Genomic DNA, 23,502 nt, shown 5'->3' with positions numbered 1-23,502 from the left:
CTTCCACCCCCTTAGTTTCTCATTCTTCCTTACCACTGATGGGAGGCAGACTTTGATACAATGGATAACGCTGAACATGTTTGGATACAATGAGCGATGGTGAAGATGTACAGCACGGCATTATCTGAGATAATGTTGGTTCCAGTGTACGAAGTTTAATGACAGCATAAGACAACGGAGCCAAATGGATGAGGATCGGTAGATGAGAGCCAAGTCCTCCTCTGATGCTTGTGTGTTTGTTAATGTATGTTAAGTACTTACTTTCATGGACGCTTAGTACGGCAAAGTCATCTCCCTCAGGTCATAAGTAATGGTGTGGATTCATCCAAAAAAGTCTTGGAAGCCCTTTGGCGTTGTGTTCATAACAGTGGAATAACATGCTACAGAACTGACGGGGAGAACAAGTGTGTGTTGAGAGCGTTTAGGAAGATGTTGTTCTGTGAAGGACATCAATGGAGGTCACATGTATATAAACAAGGACCTGTGGTAGTGTAGCTTTGTGGTTAGAGCCTGGCCTTGTGCTGAAAGGACCTTGGTTTGAATCTCAGCTCCTACAGCAGTACCCTTGATCAAGCTACTTACTGTGAATTGATAGAGCAAAAAACTACTCACATGTATAAATAGACAAACCAGTGTAAGCTTAACACTAAGTTGCTTTGGGAAAAAGCATAAGTTGATCAGTAATGGGAAATGAGGGCTGCCGATCAATAAATCAGGATGCTGGTTGGCAGATAAGGGTCAGCAATGAAGGCCCGCTAAACTCTGAGCCAAAGAAGTATCTCACACTCCTCAGGAAGTATTAACTGATTACCTTTCCAGATGCAGCTGCTTCAATGGACTCTTTCATTTCCTTCATCTCCTCTCAGGCCACATGCATCTCTCTGTCACCCTCAGATCAGCTATCCTCTTCTCTGGGATATTTGAACTTCTGACTGAAAGATCACCGAAGCAAGATCCTCTGGATCTTTGTTGAGTTACATGTCCCCCCATACAGTAAAGCCTGTCTGTTCTCCTGTGCCAAGTCTTTCACAATGTATCCACAATAAACAAGACATTTTCACTTCAACCACCCTGACTGTACATAACCAGAATGTAAAAATGTTTATTGTGTGTGACAAAAAAAAAAAAAATCACTTGGACAAGCTTAGATTTAAAACTGCAGATGGAGTTTTCATGTACAATATGAAGTCCAGAGAAAAAACTCACTTTAATATGTGCAATTATAACAGTATCCATCAAGGGAGTTCTCAGCTTGATTTTTGTTCCAAGTAATTACGATTAATATTATAGTTATTAATTGAAGTCATTTTCCACAACATTGAATATTTTTTCCTCCCTAGAGACCGAATGTATCAAGAGAACAGCGAAGAATATTAATAAAAGATCATCCCTAGTGGCTAAGCAGATATTCCGTTTCTCCTTATTTTTCACCCTCGAGGTGCAAGAGGTCAATTTTAACAGATGAGCCAATGGGATGCGTGACATACATTTCCTGTTCCTATTCCAGATACACCATTATGAGCATCTTCAGCAATGATGCAGCACTGGGTGGCATTGAGACAAGGGCAAATTCCAAGGTTACTGATCCCAACAAGCGCATCAGGCCTGCAGAAGATAACGGGATTAGCGGATTCCCTCTTGATACACTTTTCCAGCTCAAAATGAAACATTTTGGCTATTGGCAAGTCTGCAATATCTTATCCATATGGGATTTAACAGTAGGACACATTATATAAATCTGGATTGGGCTGAAATGGAACAGCATGTTCAGCCACACTGAGAAGATGTTTGGTTCTGGGTCAGACGAGACATTTATGTCATTTTTTAAAAAAATAGACTGAAATACATTTTTAATGAGAACACCGATTCAGCCATGGATAAATGAAATACAAAACGCTCACTTGTATTATGCAATTCAGAAAATTTGTGTGTTTGTGTGTAATTGTGCCAAGAATAATATGCAGGTGGTCCCCGACTTACGATGGTTCAAACTACGATTTTTCAACTTTACGATGGTGAGCTGGCGAAAGACATAAGGAAGAAACCGTACTTCGAATTTTGAATTTAGATTTTTTCCCGGGCAAGCGATATGCACAGCGATACTCTTTCGCGATGCTGGGCAGCGGCAGCGATCCGCACCTCCCAGTCTCCTCTGTCTAGAGGTGTGTTTTAAATGCATTTTTGAGTTACGATATTTTCGGCTTACGATCGGTTTCGTGGAACGTAACCCTATCGTGAATCGGGGACCACCTGTACATAGTTTGTTATGCAATACACTCTTGATGTAATGCATTCTTATTGTTCTCTGAGATGTAAGTCGCTTTGGAGAGAAGCATCCGGTACATGAACAAATGTAAATGTATATGTCAATACAGTCCACATTCCAACACTACTGATGACACCATCTGATGCTTTCTGCACAAAGCAGATCCCCATGGGTGCAGTGGGTACCCAACAATGAAGTCTTTAGATGGATGCTACACATGTGGCCATGAAACAGGAAGTGACTGTTGAACAGGCTCTTTGCAGAAAGCAGTCTATTGCTTCTTAACTGATGAACGGCTTGTTGATGCTATGGTTTGCGGAGGACATTTTTCGATTTCTGACTGGGTTTCAAGCCAGTACACTCCGACCCAGTTTACTACAGCTGATCTTCAGCTGAAATTCGAGCACAAATTTGTGGCTTTGCTTCCATGGTGCTTCTGGTATGGCGGTAACACACAGACGATATGGGGCCTTCAGGAAAGCTGCGGCCTATTTCAAAATCCACACATGTATATGAGAACGAGCGCAGCAGTGGTCCCGTCTTAGAATGTTATTACAGAGGGAAGCGGGGTCAAAAAGCAGGGATGATATATGGGCGCCGCTTTGAAATAAGTAAGTTCTCTTATACCAAGGATCACATATTGGCCTTGGCATTTCTGACAGTCACATCCATCACGAGTTAGAAACCATTCCAGCAACCAAAAGAAGTCTACAGTGTGACCAAATACACTGGATTAGAGAATAACAGAAGTAGATGGATGCTCAGTGTCACATACAGTGATTCATTGACCTCTGTTGCTCCCGTGTGCCTGGGCCATATTTCAGCTCTGTACACAATTGTTTAACTGAAATTCGCTCATTATGTGACCGAAGCAAATCAATAGCAGGTCATGAAAAAATGAAAACAAAAATGATGTGTCATCGTAAAATGATGTATAAAGAACAATAAATGAACCACAAAAACTAACAAGCTCCACGATTTCGTGTACTGGTGAAAAAGGCTTTTTAAATGCAATTTTTTTTTTTAACTGTGCATTTTCATCCAATGAAATTCTTGATCTCATAAATCTTAAACAGAGCCTAATAATATACATCTAAATCTAGATGTGATTGTCTACTGGGCTTGGAAATGCACCTTTATTCATCTGTATATAGTAGCAAACAGTCGTATATTTTGCAGGTGTCTCTGAATTAAATTTAAATGTGGTGAATTATAGGTTAAATAATACCTCTTTTTTACTGCCTTAGAGGAAATTTTGCTCTTATGACGTGAATATGGTGCAATTATTACAGATTTTTAGTGTAAATTTTACTTTTTGTGTTGATACACAGACCCACACGTGGCTTTTAATATACATTTTATTCTGCTGAGTTATAGTAAACCGTTTCTCTGCTGAACAGAATTTGCTATAGGGAACAAATCAAAAATTCTTTTTTAAAATAATCACAATTTACCAGTTCTGGTACAGTAGTAGGTACGAATGGCTAGAATTTAATCGTGTTTTATTTGACTGGAAAGGGAAGAGCTAGTAGAATTTATTTCCACTGCTTCGTTTTAAAATAAGTCACACAATTTTTTTGAAAATGAGATCATAAAACATTTAAGAACATTTCCGACGTGTTATTTCCTTTATTACTGAACGGTTTGGATTTTCGACGGTCTCACGCCAGAAAAGAGATGCGCGCGCACACCCACCCACGAAGACGATTATGTTGAAATCCAGCAAAAAAAAAAATGGCGACATTAAACGAGATTTAAGACTACGTGTGGTTCTCTAACACTTCATTTCGATTGGCTCAGTCGCACACGACATAATTATTTCGCAAAGTTTTATTAATAAATATGTAAAATGTAACTTCGAAAGCATTCATATCGATCTGGAAAGCAGCCCTGAGCGCCGACTACGTGATACTATCAGTTGTTGTAGCAATATTATAGACATTAATAACGATATCACAGTAGTAATCTCTCCTCCCAGCATGCCGTTCATTCTGACAATTAAGTTTTATTGCTCGGGAAAAGTGAAGCAATTTTCCAAGGGGATACTTTGAATCGTGATAGGAGATTATAATTCTCCGTTTCTCATACTATTATCGAGCCAATTGCCATTGTTAATGTTACATTTTTACCCATACATCTGATGGATAGTTAAAAATGCGATATTGCCTCGTTTTATTATCAACTGTTGGGGAAAACCGGGAAGCCGTAGTGAGAACTTCCAAGTCATAACCAGAGAGACAAGGCGCATTCATTTTGTGGGGCCGAAGCGCCGGCGTTTCGCACCGGAGCAAAATGGAGAAAACGGGGCATTTCGGATAACGTGGCCCTGCAGCGCCCCCTGCAGGTGGCATCTGGTATCGCGCATAGGGGGCGCGGGGCGCGAGGCGCGGTGAGGAGGGGGGTTTGGGGCTTCTGCCTCCCTCGGTGCACCTCTTGCCCCTGAAGTTAACACGCACCAGGAAAGGAGCGTCTCGAAAGGTTTCTTCAGCTGCGGCCGGCCTCGGCCGGCACTAACCCACGTTAGAGGGGCCGCGGAGGCGTTCTCCGAAGGCTTCGGCCTCGGAGGAGGGCACGGCCTCTGAAGCCTCCCACCTTCGTTGAACCGTAGCTGCAGGAGGTGGGCAGGCAGCTTTGAAAAGTAACACCTTTGTTTTTCCAAGTGCTGCTAAGAGATGAGGCGAGATGTGCAGATGGCTCGTGGGTCCAGATGAGGCACAGAGGCTCTTTGAACTGGGGATCCTCCTCCGAGCGGGGTTGCCGCCGGTGGATTCGAAACTGCGGTCTTTGTCGGGCCGGGTGATGACAGCGCAGCTCGAGCCAAAATTAGGGTGGGGGCGGCAGATAGCCTGTTGGGTCACACTGTTCCCTAACAGTTCCAGTCCTCTCCCGCTGCACTGCCTTTGGTCAATACCTTGCTCTATAAATAGGTACGGCATGGTAAAGGTGCCTGTCTAGCACTGCAATTCACTTTGGGCAAATGAAGCATAGCTGCGAGGAAATGCATACCAGCCCAGACATCTCTGATATCTAAACACTCTTGTTAGTTTTGTCTTAAGCATGATTTAAAGAGAGCACAGATGAAATCATCATGGGTTGTAAAGCACTCCTTTTGTGCAAATAAGTGTAATATATAAAATCAGTATTCAATACATTACATACATCAGAATTCAATACAATATAAAAAATCAGTAGGAGTGTTATACCGCAGCACAGTTTATGGACAGTGAGCTCAGCTGAAGGTCGTGCCCATGTGGAGCTCGGTCTAGGACCAGTGCCACCGTAAAGTGCCACACCTCCTTTTCAAAGTAATCTACTCACACGTATGAACTGCCACCCAAAGTTGCACAGTTCCAGATGGCTAATTTCTTTCCTGGGACTGTTCTTTAATGACAAGAAGCGGTTTTTCGAAATACGGTAATTGTCTCAACATTACTGAGTTGCGCGAATGCCGAAAATGCTTTGTTGGTAAAATTGGCTGGCACGGAGCAGCAGGTGGCGTAGTGGTTAGAGCTGATGCCTTGCACCGAAAGGACCCAGCTTCGAATCTGCCTCCTGCTGTAGTACCCTTGATCAAGGTACTTACTCTGAATTACTGCAGCTGTAGAAACTGATACCTTGTTGTGCATGGCTTTGGAGAAAAGTGTTAGCTCAATTAATAAATAAAATATGAATGCACTCGCAGGTCTATCAAGCTCCAATTTTTGCATTTTTGCGGGTGTCAACATACAGGCCTACATCAAAATGGAAAAAAAAAAAAAAAACCAGACACATTATCTGCACACAATTTAACTTTATCATCACAAAATAATTTAAGCGGCTCGCGTGAAGCCGTGCTTTTGCCCTCATACATGTATGCATTTTCTAATTTCATACATGTTTCGACTGACTCCAGCGGTGCCGCGGGACGCAGGGCCGTCTGGACTGCTGCCAAGACAATTATGAAGTCACCGTGGAAACCGGCGTCGGGTGACAGTGTGGCGCGCGCTGTCGGGCCCCAGATAAACACACGGAGAGTAGCGGGGAACGAGGCAGCACGCGGCGGCGCTGGGCGCGCGATCGAAATGAACCGCCACGCTGATTTTCCAGCCCACATTTCCATTTCAAAGCCGCTGCCCACCGCCGCCACGCGCGTCCTCGCCTCATTGTGGGCATGGCGGCCGAAGCATCCTTCATGCTAAGGGCGATAATCCCGTGCCTGCATTATTAGTGCGCTACGAGCGAGCGCTGCGCTTCCCTAACACTCAGGTAATGTAGTCATTTTGTGCTGAAGCTGCAGCAACTGAAGCTTTTCACCATCCATCTCCTTGGCCCTCGTTACGTGGTGTGTGGAACAGCCTCATTAGGGCTGAACTCCACATTACCCGAATGAATGCAAGACAGCGTCTTCGCTCTGCTCCCTCGCACGTGCACATGCCCCATCCGCCTCATCGCTTAGCTGCACAGCACACACCTTTATTAAAAGCAAGCACATATGCTTCCGCACTGCTACCAGCGTAATAAAGTAGCAGGTTACTGACCTCCAGCCTTTCGGAACCAGGTTCAGTTCTTTAACCGCTATGCCACCTGGTGTCCTCTGGTGCACTCATCCACGCCGAAGGGATGTATTTTCTCTACGAAAATAGTTGCTGCTAAGTCCGTGGGTCAGAGGTTGCGCCGGCGTGGTTCTAACTGTAAAGGTTGGCCGGAGCCGAGGTCACACTGCGAGAAAAAGACATGGGGCACACATGTGGGGAGCGGGATTTGGGGGTGGAGGGATGTGTCTCTTTGAGGATTTGAGTGATCAGGCCTTCAGCAGGCCACCCCGGCTGTATTTGGAGAGCTGGTCTGTGGGAAGGTTCATTTAAAGGTTGGTCACTTACTGCTTTTGATCTTGGAGCGAGAAAGGGAAGAACATCTGTGCATCTAAAGGGCAGTAGAAGGCTCCCATCCTTATTGCCTAGTGTGATCAATATATTTTACTGAAGCAAAATATTTCAAAATGTAGGTGCAATAACCAAGGCGTAGCTGGAAAGCGTATCTTGATCAGGTTGAATAGATAGCAGTCATTCAGTCGTTATTCACATCAAAAAAGATGTTAAAAATGTACTGAGGAATTAAGATGGATCTGAACTCCTAAGATTTTAACCAAGCTCTGTCATGCAATTATAGAAAGGAAACAACGAGCCTAAGTAATTGTGTAACTATTTGGAGGTTTATGGTTTTTCAGTCTGATTGTCTCTCTGTGAGTGATATCAGCACTCAAAATTCTTCACATCATATGATAAATAATTCTCTTGAAAAGGAAAACATTGGCAGATTTATTCTAAATTATGCATGTATAGTCTGAATAAAGTTATTATTCATTTATTAATTAACTATGCCACCAGAGCCTTATCTGACTTGCCTGCCTCATCTGCAATGAAATCTTCATTTGTTCTCATTACAGCATTCCAGAAAAATCAATGATTGCCTTCTGGGGAATAATTTATTATTTAAAACACTCCTAATAAGCTTTGTCCTGTCGTTCCCAGCAATTTCCATGAGTGAAGACATATGTTTTTCCCCTATGTGGTTTATTTTTATTTGAGTCATTGTGTCCACGCTTGAATTTGTGTGTATATGTAGTGTGTGTGTGTGCAGTATTCATTGTTGTATCGGAGAAATATTTTTAATTAGATGTGGTGCGCAAGCATTAAGAAAATGCTGACACTTTTATGTTGCTTATTGAAAAATGTAACGTTGGAGTTCTTGCATGAATTTTAACAATTTGGGGGAAAAATATGAAAAGTTGCTTTTATCCTTGAATCACGTGTATAGATTTTGAAATCATGATATAATAGCAGGCAAATACACCTTTTCCGAAAGCACAAAACACCAGGGCGTCTTTGTGAAAATGCCAAAACCAGCTTGAAAACAATAGTTCCGAAGCTCTTAAAGCTAAGCAGGTCGGTGAGCCTTATGAGCAGTAGAGCCACATGTACCGAGGAGTCCATTGATTTTTCTGCACACTGGATTTCACTAATGAAGCTGCATTGACTGGGAACAGTCTTGGCCTCATGCACTTCTACCCTCCAAGAACCGAGGACCTGGATGTTGCAAAGTGTGGCTGCTGCTGCCTCTTTTGTCTGTAAATGGTACTGCAGAGCTCCATCCCTGCATGGTCCACGCAGTGCACAGGTCATCTCCAGATGGTCTCCGGCAGACCTCCTGCCAGTGCTTAGCTGCACTCATGATCAGTGACCAGTTTGCTTTGTGTACACAGTGATCTGCATGTTAACATGTTAAGTTCAGAGCCCACTGAATATGTGTCAAACTCCCTGAAGTGTTCACACTGTTAAAATGTTGGGTTTGAAAAATGAACTACTCATACGTTTATCCGTTTTAACACTTATTGCACAGCGTGGATCAAATTTAAGACCCTGGTTATTGCTTACAAATGCATCAATAGGACTGCTCCCAGCTATTTATAAGACTTGATCAACCGTTAAACCCCCACCAGACCGCTACACTCTTCCACATTTGCCCGCTTGGTGGTCCCAAGCATGAAAGGTAAAGCACGGAGGTCCAAGGTTCTGCCTCTGTTGTGGTGGAACGACCTCCCCCTCTCACTCAGAACTGCTGAAACTCTGTCCACATTTAAAAAGGCTCTTAAATCTCACCTCTTCCAAACTCACTTTGCTCAGGATCCCTTAAGTTCATGTAAGGTGTAAATGTTCGTGTAACATAACTATAAGATTATGCCCAGATAAGCCTTTACACAGCTACTGCTGTAATGTATGTAAATGTTTATATGTATCTATCTCCAAAAAAAAAAAAAACATTAGTAAGAAGGTGATCAGGAATCATTGATATTCTGAATTTCATGGAGTTACTCGTGTGATGAACATTGGTGCATATGGTGGAAAGAAAACTGACTGTACTTAAGGATCACACGTCTGCAACTATGTCTGTCTTTCTCCTATTGTAGTGCACACATTGTATTTTCTATGAGATGTACGTTGCTTTGGAGAAAAGCATCTGCTAAAGGAATAAATGTAAATGTAATGTAAACTCTTATAAATATGGTTATATTTTCTTGTACAACCAGTGCTCTTATCCCAGGTAAAATTTACCACTTCATGGAGGAAGATTTGCTTGCTCACTCACTATTGGTAATCATTTGCTCAGCCCAGACCCACAGCAGGGTGCAGCACATTTACATTTCTTCATTTAGCTGATACTTTTCTCCAAAGCAACTTACAATGTTAAGGTTACCAATTTATACAGCTGGGTAATTTTTACTGGAGCAATTCAGGGTAAGCACCTTGCTCAAAGTTACTACAGCCAAAGGTGAGGTTCAAACCTGCAACCTTTGGGTCCAAAAACAGTTGTCTAACCACAATGCTACCAGCTGCCCCTGCTAATTCAGCAGCGTGGGCAGGGGCCTGCTGTGTGGTGGGTCTGGGGTTCAAGTCCTGCTTGGGGTGCCTTGTGGTGGACTGGTGTCCCGTCCACGGTGTGTCTCCTTCCACTCAAGTCATCACTTCACTATTAACATGAATTTACATCAGGTCCTAAGGAGGAGGGGGGAAGTAAATAGTGTAATGAAAATGTTTACTGTATTTGTAGTTCCATGTCTAGAATTGTAGAGCCCTGTGTTGCTGGGTTAGGCTCTGGGTCACTGCAACCCTGCTTGGGACAAGTGATTGTAGACATTGTGTGGGTCATAGTAGTCCAAAGCCTATCCTGAAACCACGAGGCTAAGGATGGAACGCTAGTCAATTGTATGGTATGATTTGTGTACATGCGAAAAATGCACCATCCTCAAAGCAATGCCGTAAATTATCAGGCGTTTCCATTAATTATTAATCTTATGGGAAGTTTGCAGTTAAGTGAACAAATAAGGGTTTTCACTCCTATTGTACTTGTTATTCCAATAATGACCACAGGATGGCGGTGTTTGACAAAGAGTGCGTCCGTGGTTTTTTTTTTTTCTTTTTTTTAAGAGGTGAACACCTTTCCGCAATTTTTACATCGATTCATTCAGACGACGCTTTTTTCCCCCCAAAGCGACTATGTAGTGTAATCAGCCCACAAACCTTATTCACCAAGGTGACTTACACTGCTGGATACACCACTTACACCGGGTCACTCATCCATACATCAGTGGAACACACTCTCAGTCTATGGGTGAACCTGTACAGTATGTCTTTGGCCTGTGGGAGGAAACCCACACCGACAGGGGGATAACATCTAAACTACACGCAGACTGAGCGGGAATCAAAACCACCTTCTCCCGCACCACCCAGGCACTGTGACAGCAGCGCAAAGCCTTAGCAGCTGACGCTCCTGTCGCCCAAAGTGAGAAAAATACACCGTACGAGTCACAAGTGCATCACATCAACAGGGAGAGACTTGGATGCAAACACGTGATTCTAAACACAGTTAATTGTCACATTACACCATGCCACACACATAAAGGTTTCTGCATGACTGTACATTTCTATACACAGAACTATAACTTATAAGTACAGTAAACAGTTTGGAGAAGAAATGAGGGGGGGGGAGAAAAAAAACACCATCCACCCCAAAAAAAAAAGTGCTCATGATTACAGCCTTGACAGACACAACACACAATACACACAGTCTCCTGAAGACTGGAGCATTTCCTCAGGTCACTCTGAGCCCCCCTACTCCCCACAATGGTTAACGGATTACCCCTTGAACACCCAGAATTCCCCAGTGGCAGACAGAGCATCAGTAACATTAGAACCAATCAGAACGGAACACAGCACTGAGTAAAGGACTGGACAGTTCACCAACTCTTAACATGAATTTACATCAGGTCCTAAGGGGGGGTGAAGTACACACACACACACACACACACACATTTTCAGAACTGCTTGTCCCTTACGGGGTCACGGGGAACCGGAGCCTACCCGGCAACACAGGGCGTAAGGCCGGAGGGGGAAGGGGACACACCCAGGACGGGACGCCAGACCGCCACAAGGCACCCCAAGCGGGACTCGAACCCCAGACCCACCGGAGAGCAGGACTGCGGTCCAACCCACTGCGCCACCGCAGGGGGTGAAGTAAATTCGTGTAAATAATGTAAAGAAAATGTTTACTGTATTTCTAGTTCTGTGTCTAGAATTATAGAGCCCTATCGGTTGTTGAAAAACAAGTATCCTACTAGACAAAAAACGACCAGTGCAGGAAGAAGAGGAGTAAACGGGGGCAGGACAGGTAGTTCTTTTCTGAAACTGTTATTTGAAAGAAAAGAAAGTCAACCACTTCCTTAGGGCCCACCCCTGATGTACGAAAAGTAGGCGGGTACTGTACCATGTTTACTACTTTCGTAATACGTGAAGAAAACGTGATAACCTCTTGGAGCTGTTCTCTTAACGGTTCTGTGTCATCATCATCATACAGGTAACACATTTTCATCTCTTTGTGTCTTCCTTCAGCACACGATGACTACTTTTGTTGCATATAATTATATATACGAGGGTATAAACAAAAAAAAAAGTGACTGCAATAATCTATTTGAAATAAATTCAGATAATTGCAGATAAGATATTGTTTGAATGATTTGTGCTTATTACATGTGAAAGTATCAATCAATGCAGGTATATATTTTAGCTCTCTCCCTAAATATAAATAGTTTTTATTCTAACCGTTTTTTTTTTTAAAGTTCATTCCGTGTTATGCTGAGCAAAGCGTTTTGCGCGTGAGTGCGGGCAGCTGGTAGTAGTGTCGCGCTTACAGTTTCTGCACCTAGGTTGCAGGTTCGAGTCCTACCTCTAGCTATAGTACCGTTGAAGCTACTGACCCTCAGAGTTGCTCTCCTGAAGTTATGCAGGTGTGTTGGGGAGTCACTTTGCGGAAACTCATCAATCAGTGCTGCACTGTACTAATCTATAGGTGTACTGTACTGCTCGGCGCGTAACTGTCGCTCCTTCGCTTTGCGATCAGGGACGAAGACGCGCGCGGGTCTCCAGACTCCACGTGACATGATGGCGCTCACAGGTAAGGGACAGAAGAGAAGGCATCCTTCCAGCTCTGCATCAGTAAAACGTGATGCTACTTCACTTTCGTTTCCCCAAAAGCGAACTGGGTGCAGCGTGTTCGTACTGCTCCACCCAGAAGAGGGTTTTGTGGGGCGAGCGCTTCGCTTTCGTATTCCTCGGAACGGCTGTTCCCCCTCCCCCCGCTATGGTGTCATCACTCTGTGAGATCATGTACGTCGCTTTGGAGAAAAGCCGTCTGCGAAATGAGCAGATCCAGATGTGAATGCAGTTGTGCTTGTTTATTCCTTGGCCTCCTTTGTCCAATGTGCTATCAGATAATAAAGTTTACAGTGATTTACCGAGTATTTATACAGGGTATTCTCACTTTGTCAGTTTTAGTACACCTGAGGTGTTACAGCACCTGCAGCCCCAGTTTCTCTGGTTTCTTTGCACACCTCTCCACATGTAGGCTTCTCCACAAACCCACACATATGATTTGAAACCTTATTAATTATGCTGCATTTTTTCCCTTTGTGGCTACTTTATGGTAATTATCATTTTCTCTGCTGTTTGCGCTTTTAAGTGTCAGGAGTTCATGAACGTATTTGACTTTTGATTTCAGCTACAACGACAAGGAAAAGTGAAGATGACTCTTTCTTCAATGAATCTGGTGACTAAATATTTTACTCCTAGATGTACTGTAAGTCCTTCGGTAGATGCTCGAGCAAGTGTTCTGGATTGAATACCAACTTTAGTCTACCAGGTGTCCGGAGAGGTCGCTCGATAAATTTCAAAGTCCCTCGGTACATGTAACAAATTTACATAGTCTTGCCAATGATCTGGGATTTAGTGAAAAAGGAAGAAGTGAAATTTAACTCTTTAGTTTGATGTACACAGGTACAGCATCTGCGAGTATTAAAAATAAGTGCAATGGTTTCAAGTGGAAGGGTGAAAGATAGCAGACTACCATTCCACTCATTTTTGTCTTCCTTCTCCCTTAACTGTCTCAAATGCACAAGTCTGTAGTTGCCCGTTTCCAGGAAGTGAAAATTGTATCAGTCTGCTGTCACAGGTACCGTCATATTAAAGAAAAGGTTTGATTCTAAAATGTAATGTACTTGGTTATTAAATCACAAATAGAATTGGGACCAGGAGTCTGTCCATATTTCAGTTTGTTCACAACCCCAAAGTCACATTTAACATATCAGTAAAAGAGCTGGATAATACATACAGTGCCTGTAAAAAGGCATTCATCCTTCCATTTACTTTTTCACATTGTATTGTATTAGAGCATGTAACCATTATTTAACTAAAAATATTTGTTACTGATCAACACAGAATAGTCTATAATGTCAAAGTGTGAAATCCAGACATTTTACTAAATTAATAAAAAATAAGATTTGGGAAATTATTAAATGTATAAGTATTCCCCTCAGAGTTAATACCTGGTAGTACCACCTTTGGGAGCAATTACACCTGTATGTCTCTGGGTACATCTCTATCGCATTAAAAATCTTAAAACTGAATTTTTTGTCCATTCGAGTTGGGAAAATTGGTCAAGCTCTATCAAATAGGATGGGGACTGTCTTTGAACAACAATTTTTAAGGCATTCCAGAGATGTTCAGCTGGATTGAAGTCTGGGCTTTGACTGGGCCATTCCAGAACAATGACCTTTTTGGTTTTAAGTCACTCCAGTGTAGCTTTTACTGTACGTTTTGGGTCTTTGTCTTGTTGGAAGATGAATCATTTCCCAAATCCCAGTGCTCCTGCAAATTGCAGCACATTTTTACTCAGGATATTTCTGTATTTAGCTTAATTTTTCCATCTATCTTTGTGAGTTTTCCAGCTCCTGCAGCACAGAGACATCTCTAAAACATGATGCTGCCACCACCATGCTTTATTGCAGTGATTATGTCCTCAATGTGATGTTCTGTGTTAGGTCTGCTCCAAAAATAGCGTGTAGCATTGAGCTCCAAAGGTTCAAGGAGTCTTCCTCAAAATTCTTGAGCGTCCAATATGCATTTGGGCAAATCCTGGTTGAGATGTGATATCAGTTTATTTCAAAACAAGTTTTCTTCTTCCACCCTTCCCTAGAAACCAGACTTATGAAGTGGGTGCGCTTGTTGTCTCATGCACAGTTTTCTCTATCTCTGGTTTCTTCAGAGGCAATTTGGATATACCAAAGCATGGGAATGAAAAATTAGAGGTTCAGTTATTGTATGTTTTAATTTTTAATTTAGTAAAATGTCACAATTTGTTTCACTGTGACGTTATAGAGTACTTGACGAGTGGCGAAAATTCACAGTTAAAAAAATTCCTACCGATTTCTGGCTGTTGACTAATTAATTCCATTAATATGTTAAACACTTTTCATATTCATCTTTTACACTGAAGAATGCAAAAGGAGCTGTAAAGGCTGGAATGACCGCTGTTGTGTTCCTGCTCTATCGGAGTGCATTTTACTGCCGGCTAATGAGGAAACACAGTTAATTTAGCTCTGCAACAGACACAAGTTTTAGAGAGAAGAAAAGTGAAGAAAATAGAAGTTAAAATAAATATATCAACTGGAAAATGTTTGTGTTTCCATAAATTCCCAACTCAAATGTTCCTATCGTGAAGAACATGTACAGAACTACCTGACTGTTCTGTGTCCAGAAGCACATTGTTTTGAAAAAATGCCCAGTTGCTTGTCCTGGCATTGCTGAGAAAACTCTGCAAATTAATTCTAATTCACCATCATCTGATTATAATAAATAATAATAAATATATTATTTCTGGGGGGGGGCGCAGTGGCGCAGTGGGTTGGACCAGGTCCTGCTCTCCGGTGGGTCTGGGGTTCAAGTCCCGCTTGGGGTGCCTTGCGATGGACTGGCGTCCCGTCCTGGGTGTGTCCCCTCCCTCTCCGGCCTTACGCCCTGTGTTGCCGGGTAGGCTCCGGTTCCCCGCGACCGCGTATGGGACAAGCGGTTCTGAAAATGTGTGTGTGTGTGTGTACATTATTTCTGTAACTTTTTGTTTTTGATTTTACTGCATACAGACCAGATGCCCCTTACTGCAGCTGCAGCCCTGTGGGCCACTGCGGGAACTCCAGCATACTCCCCAGGCCTGCAGTACTTAAGTCAGGTGAGGGTTATGTTGGAACTTTTAGGTTGTGTCTCATCCAGGTTTCATTAAATGGTAAAATAATTATTTTTATGTTAAGATAGTGTAAAAATTGTATAATAATTGAACAGCAGCAGAACTACACTATAACAGTTTATAAAACAGAAAATTTTGGACAGAATAGTTGCATAACTGTGGATTGGAATCTGGCTCAATCTGTAGTCTTATCATTTAAGTGGGTTTTCTTTGGGTTCTCTGGTTTCCTCCTGCAGTCCAATGATGTGTTTCAAGTGGATATAGTGAGATTGGTTAATAATCACAGTACGTTTCCTTGGAGAAAAATGCCCGCTAAATGAATAAATGTAACATGATTAACCCGCCATGACCTTGTATGGAGGCAAGATGTTATCAGTAATGAACAATGAAAATTATTAACCACTGTTTTTGTCACATACGCTAACTGGGTGTTTACTTTGCTAGATTGACCAGTTGATTGTCAATGCACAAGTGGATCTATTGGAAGGTAATAATGGAGAACACAAGAGAGTGCTACCCAAAGTTGGTACCTTAAAGTAGTGTATTGAAATTTAGAAAAGCTTTGATGAAATACATTGAGTCCTCATGTTATGAACATCTGAGTTACAAATTTTTGAAGATATGAACATCACTTGGTTTATTTATTTATTTTATTTGTTTTTGTCTCATCTACATTTTTCTTATCTACTCAGAAAATTGCTGTGGAGAAAACATCACTTGTATTTCTGCAAATAGATGTTCCTTTCAGCAATGTTGCCTTTTCCTCCTAAGTTCTGGTAGGTTTTGAGTCCAACAACATGTACCAACTGAAGAACAGCCAGGGCCAGCCAGTATTCTATGCCTTGGAGGACACTGAATGTTGCACCAGAAACTGGTGTGGATCCCTCCGCCCATTCGTCATCAAGGTGATAGACAACTATCGCTGTGAAATCATCAGGTTGATGCGTCCTCTGAAGTGCGACTCTTGCTGCTTCCCTTGTTGCCTGCAGGAGGTAAATGGTATTTAAATAAATACAGAAGGTTTATGGCAATCCAAACATCTAATTCTGATGCAGTTACAATTTCTTGGATACCATTAATTTTTCTTGCAGAAATTTTGAAAATACATAGAGTACATGTTGAATGTTGGAGATACTCAATGAAATGTATCAGAAATTGGACAGGTAGCCATCAGAGGTGCAAGGTGCAATTTCTGTCCCCAGTCTGATATTCCCTAGATTTGCTGTCTTGTAATGTAGACCTGTGTTAAACAAAAGGTGTCAGCCAAGGCATTTTCTCAAGTTCAGTCTGTCCAGGAGGACTTGCAATAGTGAGGAAATAAATGAACACATGCGTTTTTCCAAGTAATATGTTTTCCCTTTATTTAATAATTTATGAAATATAAAACAAAACAATCTAATACTCAACTCTGTCTAAATTATCAACGGCACTTGAATGACTGGTGCTTTGTCACAGTTTATAGGAAAATAACACACATTGAACTAATTCAAAAAGTTTACATAACATTACTTCATTGGTAGGTTAAAACCTCCTGCAGTTTTAATCTTGAAAATTTATAACAATAGCACAACATGTGCATTATGATAACAAAGGAATGATGTAAAAATTATAATTTAATGGACATACGTCCTCATTTTTGTGGACCGCCGTGTCTCTTTCTCTTTGTACGTTTTTTTCAAGATGGAAGTGCAAGTCCCTCCAGGGAACCCCATTGGATATGTGCTTCAGGAATGGCACCCTTATCTTCCAAAATTCACAATCCACAATGAAAGGAAGGAGCCTCTGCTGAAAATCAGAGGACCGTTCTGTACCTGTAGATGTTTCTCAGACGTGCCGTTTGAGGTATACATATCTGTGTATCCACAGGAGAATGCATTTATCTGGAGTGTTCCATCAGTACCATTGTGTACATATGTTAAAAAAACTGATTTTGGTAACTTGTCTGAAATTATAGCATGCAAATGACTTTTCTAAGCCCACATAATACATAATAGTAATCTGTGCATAATCAGGCTTTACCCAATATATACCACAGGTGACATCTCTTGATGAAAAGACGGTGATTGGCAAGATATCCAAACAGTGGTCTGGGATGGCCCAGGAATGTTTTTCTGATGCAGACAACTTTGGGATACAATTCCCCATGGACCTGGATGTCAAGATTAAGGCAGTGTTGATTGGTGCCTGCTTCCTCATTGTGAGTGACGCAAGTTCCATATCATTCGAAAGAGTCACTTGGACAGAATTAGCATTTAATGCGGAAACAAATTGAAATAAATATCAGATGAGAAAGAGCACTGTTAAATAACATTTAATGTTACAGTTTTAGGGACAGCACGGTGGAGCTAAAACTCTATACTACTACGCTCCTATGTATTCTTAAATGTCCCAGATGTGAATCCATGGCATGCATCATTTGTAATGTTCTTGGCATTTTAGGCCTTCATTTAGCATAGCATAAAATAGTCACCATGTGCAGAAGAAAGATTGCTGTATGGAGACTGCATTCTTTGGAAGTGAGAACTCAATGTTTTTGTTTTAGGATTTTATGTACTTCGAGCTCTAATTCTGATATGAGCAGGATGCACAGCTGAACGTGAGTAGTTTTCATTGTATGTAAACAAAGGGCATCAATGTGTGCTCTAGGGTACCTGTATGTTAAGTTTTTAAGTTTATTATTTGGTAAAGATATGCAGTGTTATTTGTAATTATAACTTTCTTTGATTCCTTTTGGTTTAACTGTTTTTATTCTTCACCTAGGAGTGCAGATTCAAGATATGACCTGATGGTTCCAAGCTCCTTTACATTTTTTTTACATTTTCCTTTAAACTCTCATCACATTTTTTTTAAATTTCAAAAGATTTTGGACAAATTTCATTTTAATATTGAATTCATATATTACAATTTTGAGAAGATGTTGGGTTGCGTTCTCTGGCACAGAAGGGTGTTGTATTGCTCTGATGGGTAAGAAAAGAGAACAAGATACATGAAAGAAAAGATACATGGAGTGTGGAAGACAAAACCACATGTACAGTATGCTCAAATTTGCTCCTGTGGAAATTTTATTATGCAAAATCCATAACTTCATGGATGCATTGGCAGAAAGGTTATCAAAGCAAATCACATCTGTGAATTACAAAGATTTATGTTAAAAAAAAAAAAGCTAAAAGAAAATTGAATTAATCAGTTGTAAAAACATACTGACCCACTATTGCTCTCCATGATTAACCATTTGTCCAAGTCATGTCGTGGCGGTCCGGACCCTATCCCAGTGGTACAGGGGACAAGGCTGTCTCAAGGGCACACCCTGGATGGGATACCAGTCCATTGCATCCCATTGCAATAGTTGCATGTTTTTCATTTTTTAAATACATTTCAGCAGTTCTTGAGTTCAGTTAATTTTGCTGTAACAGCATGAAACAATTTGTATTTCCAACAGCAAATTAAATGCTGTAAAAGTCACCTATAGAAAACACTACTAAACAAAAACAGAAACACTACCTGCTGCACTTTAATTAAAGCAGCAACTGCTGTGATATAGAAAAAGTCTGAAGACCTAACAGCCCTCCAATTCCTCATGCATGTGCCTGTTGGTTGCTGATTACCCCACGTACTACGTTATTAATCGGCATGTAGTGCAAGTGATGTAATTTTTTAATTGTCTCAGAATTAGCTAATAGCTTGAATGAAATCAAATAAAACTCAGCCTTTGGATCATTCTGTTAACAGTTAAGAAATTATTGTCCCAACTAAAGAAAAGGAAAAAAGATATAAATATAGTAACATATATTTTTTGGTTGACAGTCTAACTGCTGTTTGGTTTAGTTTTTAAATCTTAAATATTCATTTGTACTTGGAAGCATACTGCTTCATTAATTACTGCTTATTTGTTACAAATGCAGGATAATAAAGTATCATGTAGCAGACACTTTTCTCCAAAGCCAAGTGGTACTGAATTAGCATTAGCCCACAATACAAAATACACTACCTCTACTGAGTCAGTTACCTATACATCAATGGAACACACTCGCTCTTATAAACACACACGTGCAATGGGCAATTTAGAATCATCAGTTCACCTGAAAGCACCTCTTCAGAGGGTGGCTGCTGGCGTTGTGGTTGGAGTGGTTGCCGGTTTGATCCCTGCCTCCGGCTGTAGTGCCCTTGGGCAAGGTGCTTGCCCTGCAATTACTCCAGTGTCTTCGCCCGGCTGTGTGCCTCAGTAACTAGTTGTGGTCCTGTGATGGACTGGTGTCCTGTCCAGGGTGTGCCCCTTCAGCCTTGCTCTCAATGTCTCCGGGATAGGCTCTGGCTCACCATGACCCTGCTCAGGACAAGAGGTTATTAAAATTGGTTGGTTGGCATGTCTTTGGAATGAAACCCACAATTCATGGGGGAACCTACAGACTAAGCAGAGAATCAAACCTATGTTCTCTTGCACTACCCAGGTGCTGTAAGACAACAGCGCTAGTGGTTGGGCCACCTGTGTTGGAGTGACCTGACCTGCTATATTGGAATTCAATTACATTTTAATAATCAGGCAAAAGAAAGTTATGAAACCCCGTGTCAGAGAGGCGTAGACCTTAATCATGTATATATTTTCAACTCACTGAAAAGCTTCTTTCCAATAAAATGATTACTGTTATGTTCAACAGCTGCATCTCTTTTAAAATACTTAAGCCAAATCTTTTTAAAAAAGTACATTAATAGCATGCAAAATGCTGTTTGTTCAGTTACTTATTTTAGTTTCCTAGTGGTTCAGCCTTGTTTGGACATCAGAGTAATGTATGCTGGGCACAACAACATTAACAGAACATGTAGGTTCCAATCTGTCATGCCTATAAGGAGTGGATCTTCATTTTTGTGGCCCTGGATAGAGAGTGATGGATGGAGAGTGAAGACTGAGAACCTACTGTTATTGAAGTTGCATTCACTGGAATAAAGGTCTTCAGTGCTTCAGATCACCGGTGCCAAACCTTCACAAATCCACTGTACTGCTGCACAAGCACAGCCTCAGGAAACATTCTAGCTCGTAGTGCTTGGAACAGTAATAAAGTCGAAGCAGTTTATTATAAGCTTACTTAGTATTCAACATCAGACCTTTAAACCATTATGAAATCTTCTGTCTTAAAGCCACACGCATTGCCTGTTACACAATTCCAATTGCTTAAAGGAGACAAAAACTGTGGTCTTAAAAGCCGAAGTAAAACCTGATGGGGGTGAACCTTGAATACATAGCTCGAATGGAAATGGCATCAAACATTTTGTGTACTTAAATGAACAAAACAGAATAGTTCTTCTGAAGGCTTTGTGGATAACACAATACTTGTGATGATCCCACCTTTTCAATTAGAGTACCATACTGCACTTTGCAGTTCGTTTGAGCAATCTAAACTCATTAATCTATAAAGCACGTACTGTTCCCTTATAGATTTTCAAATACATATGGCACTCAAGAAAGCAAGAGAAGAAATCTGGACGTAACTTGATTTGTTTATAACTCAGAAGTTGCTCTTACTGTTTTACAGTCAATAAAAGCTGAATAATGAATTTATTGCCTCTGGCTCTGAGTCAATATGCAGTGTGTGCACTCCAAGGTAAATACCAACTTCTATTTTTTCAGATTTCTTATAATTATGATTCTGCTTCTGATTATTGCACTTTTATTGGATACTAGTGAATTTCACATGATGTGAGGGGTTAAAAAAAATCCTTGGGCTGCAGTTGACTACAAACATCCTAGTATAATTATGGCCAGGATTCATTAACGTACTTCCTTATTTATAACATGTCATAAATAACTCTGGGTCAGTTTTTTTTTTTTTTTTTAAACAGCCTTGTTCATAAATATATTGAGATGCTTCTGTATAATTAAGCCTTCATTGACTGAAGAGACTTGAAACTGAGGAATATTGCTTATGGTTATGGCATGGATTGGTCAAAAATTGGGATTGAATAGGAAATTGTTTAGATTATTTTTTATTCTCACTATTTTTAAATTACTATAAATTGAATTGTGGTTTGATGTCATCTAGCCATCACGATTTGGCCCTTGTCAAAGTCACTCAGATCCTTACATATGCCCATTTTTCCTGCATCCAAAACATGAAATTTAAGAACTGATTCTTCACTTGCTGCCTAATATATCCCACCCCTTGACAAGTGCCACTGTAACCAGATAATCAATGTTATTCACTTCACCTGTCAGTGGTTTTAGTGTTTAGGCTGATTGGTGTGTGTGTGTATATATATATATATATATATATATATTATATTTACATTTACACAGAGTGAAACGCAGGTCACTCTCACGCCATACTACAAAACCTTGGAGCCAATGTTTTCTGTGTATGAAGCGTTGCGGCCGGAAAACCCCGGTCTCGAACCCATTGTGTTGGGGAAAACACTTATTTTTCTAGTAATGTACTGCCATCTGGTGGCCGAAGATTGAAAGACGTAATATCGTAATGAGATTCCGTCAGTACGACAGTGGTCTTTTTTGCAATTAAATTCCACATTCAAGAGTTTATTGTCATGTGTACAGTAAACGTAAACAATTCGTTACACCATACAATGAAATTCTTACTCTGTGAATCCTCTCAGCAGCCTATGACATAAATTGTAAGGACATAAGGAAAGGAAAACACAAGGCATAAATCACAAATTTACAAAAATTACTATTAGTGTAAAATCACAAATTTACAAAAATTACTATTAGTGCAAAAAAAATCCATGGTTGATTGTTTAGAGAAAACCCATTTTGTAATGAAGTTGGACCACAACTAGCTTTATAGATGAGGACAGAAAGCAGTGTTAGACATTTAAACATAAACCTTTATGCAGCTACTTGTATGATGTGTACTGGTTCATATGGTGGAAGGTGACAAATGAACTGTACTTTACAATCAGGTGTCTGCATCCAAGTCTCTCTTTCTGCTAATGTAATGCACTCCTTATATTTTTCTGTGAGATATACGTCACCTTGGGGAACAGCGTCTGCTAACAGAATCCCTGAGGTCCATGTGCCTCCAGTATTAAAAGATTAAACAGAACCTAAATGACCTCTCTTGTCGAGAAACACACTTTTTCTCTTATCCTACCACTGAAATTTCCCTTCTGATCATTCATATATAAATTAATGAATGTATTTTGACAGCCATAAGATAGGCATGTAACAAAATTCAGGAGCTGGATGGAAACTTTTGAACTCAGTCTAAAACAGATTGAAATTACAGTAGGCCTACACAGCAAGATTGAATACAATGTGTTGATGTACCCTTCCACATTAGTCAAATATCATAGATTAATAAAGTTAATAACAAATGTACTGGTTATTTACATTACATTTATTTAGCAGATGTTTTTCTCCAAAGCGACTTCCAACAAACTCTGTGTAGTGTTATTAGCCCACACACCATATTCACCAAAGTGATTTACACTACTAGGTGCACTACTTACACTGGGTCACTCATCCATATATCAGTGAAACACACTCTCTCAGTGTGACTCACACACTATGGGTGAACCTGCACAGCATGTCTTTGGACTGTGGGAGGAAACCAGGGCACCCAGAGGAAACCCACACAGACATGAGGAGAACATGCAAACTCCACACAGACATCAAACTCAGGTCCTCTCATACCACTCAGGAACTGTGAGACAACAGCGCTACTCACTGCGCCACCCAGTTACTGGGACAAGAGGTCACAGACTCAGGGCTTCCAAATTCAATGGTGTTTATTGTGAAAGTCTTGGGCTGGGCAACATGTCAAGGAAAAAGGAAGGAAGCAGAACTGCCCTTCTCAGGCTCTCTCTCCAGGACAAGTCCTTTTTCACTGTTAAGCAGGGGCTTAAACAGGGGAGACATGGCAACTGCATGTCAGTTAACAGTAATTATGTGTGTGTGTGGCGGCATGGTTACACCAGCATGATCAGCAGGTGTAGGCCTTGGCATGTGCAGGGTCATGTTCCATACGCACTGCTCTGTATGAGTGCATATAACATTCTGTAAATTGTATGCATATGAGTAACACTGCTACATTTGTAGTGGCAAAGGATGTACTCTGGTTCACATGGAGTGAAAAAGAATGCACAGACAGCGGCACACAGCAAGAGGCATAGGCGTGAGA

The 23,502-nt window shown here is 41.1% G+C and overlaps 1 protein-coding gene across 2 annotated transcripts; it reads left to right on the top strand.

The window, feature by feature from the left end:
- The first annotated feature begins 11,589 nt into the window (after positions 1-11,589).
- On the top strand, positions 11,590-18,713 carry LOC108934936 (phospholipid scramblase 1-like). 2 transcript variants are annotated; one of them, XM_018753167.2, is made up of 10 exons: positions 11,590-11,656; positions 12,200-12,253; positions 12,857-12,904; positions 15,273-15,358; positions 15,818-15,860; positions 16,145-16,365; positions 17,054-17,215; positions 17,409-17,570; positions 17,916-17,969; positions 18,134-18,713. In XM_018753167.2, the coding sequence occupies exons 2-9, from the start codon at positions 12,238-12,240 to the stop codon at positions 17,937-17,939; spliced, it is 762 nt and encodes a 253-aa protein (XP_018608683.1). In that variant the 5' UTR covers positions 11,590-11,656; positions 12,200-12,237; the 3' UTR covers positions 17,940-17,969; positions 18,134-18,713. The 2 variants fall into 2 exon arrangements, with proteins under 2 accessions (XP_018608683.1, XP_018608684.1); XM_018753168.2 differs by lacking the exon at positions 12,857-12,904.
- Positions 18,714-23,502: the final 4,789 nt, after the last annotated feature.

Source organism: Scleropages formosus, chromosome 3 (genome assembly GCF_900964775.1).
Source record: "Scleropages formosus chromosome 3, fSclFor1.1, whole genome shotgun sequence".
NCBI lineage: Eukaryota > Metazoa > Chordata > Actinopteri > Osteoglossiformes > Osteoglossidae > Scleropages > Scleropages formosus.
The sequence above is the reverse complement of the archived record's forward strand: the minus strand, read 5'-3'. Positions and strand labels throughout refer to the sequence as shown.